Source organism: Mesocricetus auratus, unplaced genomic scaffold (assembly GCF_017639785.1).
Source record: "Mesocricetus auratus isolate SY011 unplaced genomic scaffold, BCM_Maur_2.0 Super-Scaffold_4256, whole genome shotgun sequence".
Lineage (NCBI taxonomy): Eukaryota > Metazoa > Chordata > Mammalia > Rodentia > Cricetidae > Mesocricetus > Mesocricetus auratus.
The window spans coordinates 64,266,108-64,274,989 of record NW_024429182.1 but is presented as its reverse complement, the minus strand read 5'-3'; the positions used below and the strand labels follow the sequence as shown (position 1 = coordinate 64,274,989).

Here is an 8,882-nt window from a genome sequence, read left to right as displayed (position 1 = left end):
GAAAGGACAGTGCCATTCTTTGACATGGGGACCAGTGACGACAGATGTGCAATATGTTTTGCTTTGACAGTTGAAGTCCTGAAGGAAGGAGATAGAGTGTAGAGAGCTGATCTGCCTGCATCATTTGTGTGGTCACTCTTGAGTCCCTTGGTGATTTCAGTTGTATTAGTCTCTGACATTCAAGGAAACACTATCATCCTTTCTAAGTGTTTAAACTCCCAGCTAAAAACAATACTTAAAGTTCCTCTTGAGACTCCTGGCCACCATGTCACAGGGAAGTTGCACGGGGGACTGAGTATTTGAAGGGCATTCTTAATGGCAAGCTTGAATGAAGTCAACCCCTGGTAACTCAGTGACAGCATCCATGTTACTGTCCTTTTCTTACTTAACAAGCACAAAAGGCCACAGTCAGGCCAACCACTCACACAGGATGAATCTCAATGATATTTTTGCTTCTGAACTTTTCTGATATAAAAGAGCCACCCAAGTAGGATCAGACAGACAGCGTGAGGAATCTGGCAATAAAAACCCATCTGCACAGATCTCAGAAAATCCAAAATGATTAGGTAATGTACCGACTATTTCTGCCAATAGTATTGTTGAATTTTTGTATGTTTTTAAAACTTGTATTTGCTTATGTGAGATTCAAACAGAGCTTTTGTCTTTTCTATTCTTCAGCTCGTTAAAACTCAGCCTCATCTTGTTTCTGTCACTGTCCACGGTGCACATGTTTTGGGCTTATCCAATTCTCTCTTCCAAGGTAAGGGGTTCACTGCTGTTTCTGATGGTTAGGTCAGTGATTGGGGTGGTGGAGTGCCCAAATTCAAAGGAATCTTGAGAAATATGAGACAAAAATATTTCATTTTATTTTAGACCTTTAAAGAAAAGTATGTGTAAAGAACTTCATGAGATTAGTAAGACAAAAATTTATATGTGAAAATAGGCAATTCTGGAATATACTAATTTTTGGTTATGAGCCTAGCTTTTAACAGCTGAGTCATCTCTCCAGCCCTGGGATATACTAATTTATTGTGAATTATTTGGGGGTTGTGTCCTGCATGTGGAAATGGATGTTCCAACATAAAATATTCATAATTTGGTTCATGACAATTCATTTATCCTACATAATCCACTCTTAACCATAGTAAATATTTTGCATTGAAATTGCATTGGTCATTTTTCAGAAGCAGAAATTTCCTAATTTTACCAAAACGTGGACTCTTTTTTCAGGTGAAGAATGTAGGCAACATATTAGATTCCAATGAAATATTGCCTAAGGTATTTACTCATGTGTTTATTCAAGAGTATTTGTAGAGCTTCTCAAGACATTCAGAAAAATGAATGCCTTTCTTTGGGGGTGTTTATATCCCTTCTATGTCATCTGTCGTTGCTTTTATGTCATACCTTTACAATATTAAAATATCCTTGGTTGTTAATGCCACTGTGGACTTTAACTTTGCTTCACTAAAATTTAACCTGTCAGGGTGTAATTACTGAGCTCACCGTAATTTGAGGAACTAGTTTTACGATAAAGAGAGGCCATAGAAATTCCAAGTGACAACTCCTTCAAGCATCATGTTCTAGTCATTTGTATAATCGGTCCTCTCGTTGATCTTCACATCTGTCATTTTTCTATTTCCTGTTTATTTAATACAGCCTCCCTTCTGCCTTTCCCTCCCATGAGCATTCAACATGAATTCACTCATTGATCCTCTAAGACATGGCACTGATCAAGTGGGTGACTCACAATCCACAAATGGGTACAATTTCTCAAGCGTCTTCCTGCTTGCGTTCTAGTCTTTGTTCCTAAAGGAGGTTTTCTCATGGCACTTTGGAACAAGAGGGACTTGTCTGCAGCGGTTTTGAAATGAAGAATTCTTTATTCTGAAGTATACAGAGACTTCCTAGGCCATAAGGCAGCGTTTCTCCTTTCACAGTGGTGCCCGTATTTCTAGCTTTGCCATGAGGACGCTGTTCTCGTCACAGCCCTGCCAGGCAGTAGTGCCGTGGGTGGTATTCATGGCAACCTGGCTGTTTGGGGTGAGTGGTCATGTAGGCTAACCACACAGGATTTCATCGTTTTCCTCAGAGCTTCATGGAGTCCTTCATTCATATAATGGGCTAGCCTACCTGCCTTCAGTTAAGTCCAGCACACTGAGGTCTTTTTAGGGATAGTTAAGGGTCTCATAACCAGCACCAACACTTTTCATTTGTGGGATAGAGGCTGCATCATGAGCATTCTGGAAAGAGTTGATTGCTTCCTTTCTGCATTGATACATGAATCCTTCCTGCTGGACATTTAAAGTAGGTGGCATTTATCTATCATGTTAACACAGGGGAAAACAGAGAGGTGTTAAACTCAGAGTTTTTTATTGGTCTTTAACACAACCAATATTTATGAAACTGCCTTTGACTATTCCCAGATCAAACAGAAAACAACAATAACAACACAGAGGGAGACAGAGACAGAGACACAGAGAAAGACATAAAGATAGAGGGGGAAAATGAAAAGAGAGAGGGAAGGATATATATATATATATACATATATATTTAGAGAGAGAGAAAGAGAGAGAGAGAGAGAAAGAGAATATCTTCTTTCCCCCACACCCATTGGAAAGGTTTGCTTGGGAGCTCTGAGCTCTGGAGATCAGTTATTTACCCAGCCAGGGCGAAGAGTTCCAAAGAGTTTGATGCATTGCAAACGTAATCCCATCACCCAAATAGAGCAACTCAAGGCAAACTTGTTTCCAATACCAGACAACAAAATGTGTAAGCTCTTTTAAGCTTTACTTTGTGCTGTGTCTCTCCATTTCTAGCAAAATGCTTGTGCTCTTGTTCTATTGGAGCTGAGAAACCAGGGCTTGGATCCAGCAGTGTCACCTGCAAGCACATGGTCTCCTCACCAACAGCCAGGGAGCGGGTGGCACTGGCTTCACACAGCTCTTTTCTTTGCCGGGTAAAAATAAGATGAGGCACAGAAAGCGTGTAGCTCAGAGATGGCTTTACCAAGGTCGCTGCTTTGTCGAGGACAGGATTTGGTTAGCACCTTGCCAGTTGTTAGACTTCTGTTGAAGCCATGAAAGGGAAAGACCTGGCAAGTGTCAGCAGCTCCCGCCAGAGTACAGGATCAGTGCTGCCGCTAGGACTTCGCAGCTGTGACCAGAGTGTGACTTTGCTCTGGTGCTTGGCTTCCTCATTCACACACTGTGGGGCTGGACTGCAGCTTCCTTGGGCCCAGTTTGAGCTCTGGGGTTCTGGATTTGTTTCTTGTACCACTCAGCACTGTGATGTGTTATCCAGGCCTTGAGCCATGATGAGGACTGGAACCACAGCCAGAAGCTGAAGGTGTCAGGGTCACTCATTGGTACCACTTTCAGGAAACCTAGGTAGGTAGCCATAGACAGTCCAGAAAGTTCAGTGCTTTGACAAAACTAGAGTTGGGTCACACTGGGTGGGTGCCTGGGGGAATTTCTTTTAGCTAATTTAATTTTGAAACTAGCTTATAAAGTGGCAGGTTTCCTTATGGAATTTCTATACATACTTAGGGCAATAGAAACTTTTGAGACAGGGGTATCATGCAACACAGGCTGGCCTAACCTCACTAAATTTTAGTGAGTATTTTTTTAAGTTTCAAGTTTCAAAAAATGATCTTAAACTTCTTTTTAAAAATTTTTAATGGTTTTTTATTTGTATTTATGTCTGTATGAGGTATGCTGGAGTTACAGACAGTAGTTAGCTGCCGTGTTGGTGCTAGGAATTGAACCCAAATACTCTAGAAGAGCAGCCAGAGCTCTTAATTACTGAACTGTCTCTCCAGTCCTGACCTTAAACTTCTTATCCCCCTGCCTCCACCTTCCAAGTGCTGAGATTTCAGGTGTGTCACATCATACCCAGTTTATGCAGTGCTGGGGGCTGAACCAAGGGCTTTGGGTATGCTAGTCAGTGCCCTACCAAGTGAAACTCATTCCTAGACCCGGATGCATTTTCAATAGCATTCCTAGGACTTCAAACATTCCTTACAAAATAATGGCAAGGTGACCATCATGTGGAATACACAGTACCAATGCTGAATGACAGAATGAAAGGTAGACAAGCCAGTTGTAACCCAGACACTATCTATGTTAAGTACATGTTGTGTTTTAGCACCGTTTCTCACCATTAAGAAGGTGAGACATAGTGACTTCATAGTCATAAAGGTTTTGAAAATCATTACTGTTGACATAAACTTTTTTACCCAGAAGCTGTATCCTCTCCCTCCTGCCCCTTCTAAATCACCAGGTGCCTGGGAGACCTGATTACTTTCTCATCCTGCTGAGCAGCTGCCCAAGCAGGCTGGAGAGAAGCCACGGACTAACTTTCCTAAAGCCAGTTTTGGAGAAGACATCAATGAAAAGATCCTTTCGCAATGGAGTTGGCTCAGGGGTGAAAAAAACTTCATTTCGAAGAGCAAAGCAATGAATAAGTGTGCAAAGGACTCTAGGAATTAATCTCAAGCTATGTAGAGTGTGACTGATGTGCTAAAATCTGTTGTATGCTACCCTGAGATGTTGCTTCCCTCCTCATCCTCAGATGCCCTCTTCCCCTAACAGGCTCAGAGTAAATTAAGTTTTGGGGGGGAAATGCAAACCTGTCTCAAACTTCCACCTGTGAGTGAAAAATGATTTCTGTGCTTGGCTAGTTACTTCCCCAAATGCGGAGGGACACACTGACTTTGATCTTGAATTGGCCACAAGGTTGTGGGCGTTTTTACTGTCATAGTAGTGTGACTCTTCTCCTGTTGCCTTGCTGTGCTGTAACACCAAATGCAGTGGTAGATATATGCTATTTCTCCTTTAAACACAATTTTCTCAAATGACTTAGCCAAGCCGATTCTTCAGGGCTGTGCTGCTTCTGTTTGTAAAAGAGTCTCATGAAATTACATCGTGAAGATGATGGTGCAGCTGAATCCATCTGTCAATTAAGGGGTACCTGCAACAAGTGATCAATCCCCAGAGCCCTCTGGGTCTGTTTATCCTCCTCCTTTTTCTGATTCCAAATATACATAAAGATGGCGAATTGTTTTGTCTTGGAGAATTTGTTTTGTCTTCACTTTTAAGACATGGAATGGAATACTGCCAGTCATAATGGTGATACCAGAGAGCTGGCTGGTGTTTGTGTGGTAGGGGGTACATTTCCCAAAACTTTGCTGGTGAATGATCCCACACCCATTCTTGCCAGGCCAGGCCAAGTACTATTCCCTGGATACTCTTGCTACTGATGGGTTTGTTTGTTTGGGTTTTTTGTTTTGTTTTGTTTTTTGGGAAATGCAGGGCTGGGTTGTTAGTGGCTTGGTGGGTAAATACTGATGATACAAGCATGGACATCTAGATCTGTATCCCTGGAACCTGTACAAAGAACCAGAGGTGGCAATATATGGTTGTCACTTCAGTGCTGAGGAGGTAGAGGAGGGAAGATGATTGGGGCTTATTGGCCAGGGAGTCTAACCAGATATCGAGTTCCGAGTTCAGCTAAAGACCCTGCCTCAACAAATAAGGTAGAGAGCAATAGAAGAAGCAGCTTGAGGTTGACTTCCTACCTCCATAAGGGCACAGACACAGACACACACACACACACACACACACACACACACACACACACACGGGAGGGGGGACAGGCAGGCATTGATTGAGGAGTTGCTTCCAAAGTGTAAATATAATGAACATGTTTATACACATTGGACTCTGGAATATGTTGTAGGTATTCTTTGAATTCCTCACACAGATGTCACACCACCAGCTTTGAAAGTTAAAGAAGGACCCTGCCCTTGGTCACCATCTTCAGATAGAAAACAGTCTTCAGGAACTGGAGCTCACGGTGAGCTGGTCCCACGGTGGCCAGGCAGGTCTGCTCAACCTGCTGTCTGTGAGTGCATCAGCCTTTAGATGTGTCAGATTGGAGAAGGTTCTAAGAACTGGCCTGAAAATAGCAGGTTTTGCAAGGCCTTCTGGTGCTTGCCCGTGCCTGCTGTAAAATGGAGATGCTTCCCGGTTCACGTGTGTTCACTTTACTCTTGCTGTCCAGAGACATGGGCAGTAATTCAGATAGGAGTAACATAACGATATGCGCACTTGTTAAAGGGGCTTTGAAGGATCTAGGAACCTCAAGGAAACACCTTTGGGAAGCACAGAGGAAACGTCCAAGAATGGACAGTCTCCTGTGCTGTTGTGTGTATCTACCTGAGACCAACTGTCCCTGGTCTCCTCCCAGCAGCTGTGCCCTTGTAGACCCAATGGTGTGTAGACTATGCTCTTCCAAGGTTTGCATCACTCTGTGACCTCCCCATTCCGGTGCCTAATATCTGGGCCTTCTCCTTCGCGTTCCTTTTGGGGACAGGTGAAGGGGGAAAGTAGAAAAGTGTCTGCTATCAAAGGATCAGAGCAGACTGCACACAGGCAGACAGGGAAGTTCTCTTTCAGGAGAAAGTTAAATGCTTCTTGCCCAGGTTCCTGGAATGAAGTGTTTTCAACTAAACGACAAAGATGTGGCTGAGGAAGGTCACTTAAACCTTTGGGGAGTGTGAACCTGACGCAGTGAATTGATTTTGGTCACAGATGCAAGCAAGGCCACGGGGGTGGAAATGAGAAGGTGCCCGTGACCTTCAGCCCTTCATAACCAAGGGTGTTGATGGAGGCCAACATTTTGCTTGTGTAGCTGGAGGCTCTGGAAGCCCTTTGAACACTAACATCCCACAAGACAAATGAGTTGTTACTTATTTCCCTCTGACTTACCTGAACAGGATAGAGTTTTATGTTCTACTGGAGAATTTTAGTGAACTGAAAGAACAAGAGTCATCGGGAGCCATACGTACCTGGCGAGAGAAGATGCTGGTGTGGAGGAGTTCAGCACAGAGCTAACAAGGGAGACAGGAGAGCCAAGATCTCAGGCTGACCCCAAAGCCCATGACCACACTTCCTTGGTTTTGCCACATCACCCCAGTCTCTAGAATTCTTCGAACTCTAAGATTCCCCAGCAGGAGTAATTCATTTGTTGGGGAATCACTGGTAATTCATTTGCTCAAAAATATTTGCTGAGCTGGTACTGTACTCAGACATAGTGTTCCAGACACTGGGAATGCAAAAGTGAAGAAAATAAATCAAAACTCTTGGACAAAGTGGAGATGTATACAACATACATGTAAAATAGCATGAGGAGGGTGCTCCCTGTAAAACAAACAAACTGGCAGGAATCAACCAGGGAAATTAATATTTTTTGTGTATCTAGCGTTATTGATAGGGAAGCTAATTTAATAGATTAGTAGATATTATTTAACATGTACATATATATAGATTATACTCAATGCATACATGAAATGAATAGTACATATATTCAGATAGCATGTACATGTACATTTTTAAAATTATTTTCAATTATGGAGATGTAGGTAGTATCTTAGATGACGGTAACAAGAAGCAGTGGGACTGACAGAGGAGGATTGTGAGATAGGAGCAAGAAGACAATTTCGGGTACAGTTGTTTGGGAAGGTAACTTCAGGGGAGATTAGAAGACAGAAAGTGTACGGAGACCAGAAAGGTAAGAGGGTCTCTGAAGGATCTCATAAGACTGTCACTTTTCCTGTGAGGGACACAGGGAGGCATTGGAAGGTTTCCAGCAGACCTGTGTCTTGGCCTTGCTGGCTTTATACATGTGAGACATAGAATAGTGCTCTGGTCAGTTTTAACACCAGTAGCAGTTAGTCACCACAGGAAGGAGGCCCAGTGACACAGACTATCTTCCCTCCGTGCCTGCTCCCCTTATGTCCTCAGAATAGCCAAGCTGGTGGTAGGTTTCTTTTGTTTGTTTGTTTTCACACAGGGTCTAACTGTATAACCCTCACTGGCTGGCTTGGAACTTGCTGTGTAGACCAGGCTGGCCTCGAACTCACAGAGATTCGACTGCTTCCACTTCCTGGGTACTGTTATTAAAGGTATGCACCACCATAGCTGGCAGAAACAGCCCAGCTGTGATATGACTGGTGCCAGATCCTGAGTAGGGACACTGGGCAATATCCAAGGTGTTGAAGGCAGTTGGAATGGCAGGAATTCCCGACCTCTTCCCCGACCCTCCTTCCTCTCACCCCTACTCCCCTGCTCTTTCTCTGATTCTCTTCGACTCTTGGAAGACAGCAGGATTCCTGCAGAGCTCAACATCTTTTTATTCTCATGGGCTGTGAGGAACAGCTGGCTTCAGGTAGGGGCCAGTAGAGACAGAGTAAAGAATAAAGAGCAGAAAAGACATCCAAGGGCACAGTTGGAGATGATAGACATGCTGGGAGGTCCAGGATGCATTAGCCAGGATGAAAGGTAACCCCTGAGGAGGGACCACAGAAGCAAGTAGACAATGAGTGGATACAGTTCAAACTCAAGAGTCAGAAGTTACAGAGCAGTGTCCTGTGCACCAACCTACAGGGAGCCGGGAGCTCTGTGCTCCCATCCACTACGCGACTTTGCACATCCTTGGGCAAGCAGTTCGGTAATTATCAGAGTGACTTATGGTCACTGCCAAGAAATGACATTAGCTGGAGTCGTGCTTCCTGCCTCCATGATGGAAACCCTCCAGGTACATAAAAGAATTATGGGTTATGGCTCTTTTATAGTCTTGAAGTGAGATGTGCAGCTCAAGCTGATGCAGAGTTCTGTTCCAGGCTCCCATGAGGTGTGCTACGCGACAGATAGCATGTGCGTCACAGGAGCCTCACTTTCCTTAGGTTTATAAGCACCGACTTTGCGGTCAGGCACACCCCAGCTCAAATGGCATTCACTCAGCAAACTTAGGCAGGTCCCCAGATCTTTCCAACCTCAGCTTCCTCATCCATAAAAATACAAGCCAAAGTGATACCACAATAG

At 43.8% G+C, this 8,882-nt stretch overlaps 1 protein-coding gene across 1 annotated transcript; it reads left to right on the top strand.

Moving 5' to 3' along the window:
- Window positions 1–482: 482 nt before the first annotated feature.
- On the top strand, window positions 483–5,046 carry Nps (neuropeptide S). The gene is made up of 3 exons (XM_040733054.1): window positions 483–566; window positions 679–760; window positions 4,279–5,046. The coding sequence occupies exons 1-3, from the start codon at window positions 559–561 to the stop codon at window positions 4,456–4,458; spliced, it is 270 nt and encodes an 89-aa protein (XP_040588988.1). The 5' UTR covers window positions 483–558; the 3' UTR covers window positions 4,459–5,046.
- The last annotated feature ends 3,836 nt before the right edge of the window (window positions 5,047–8,882 follow it).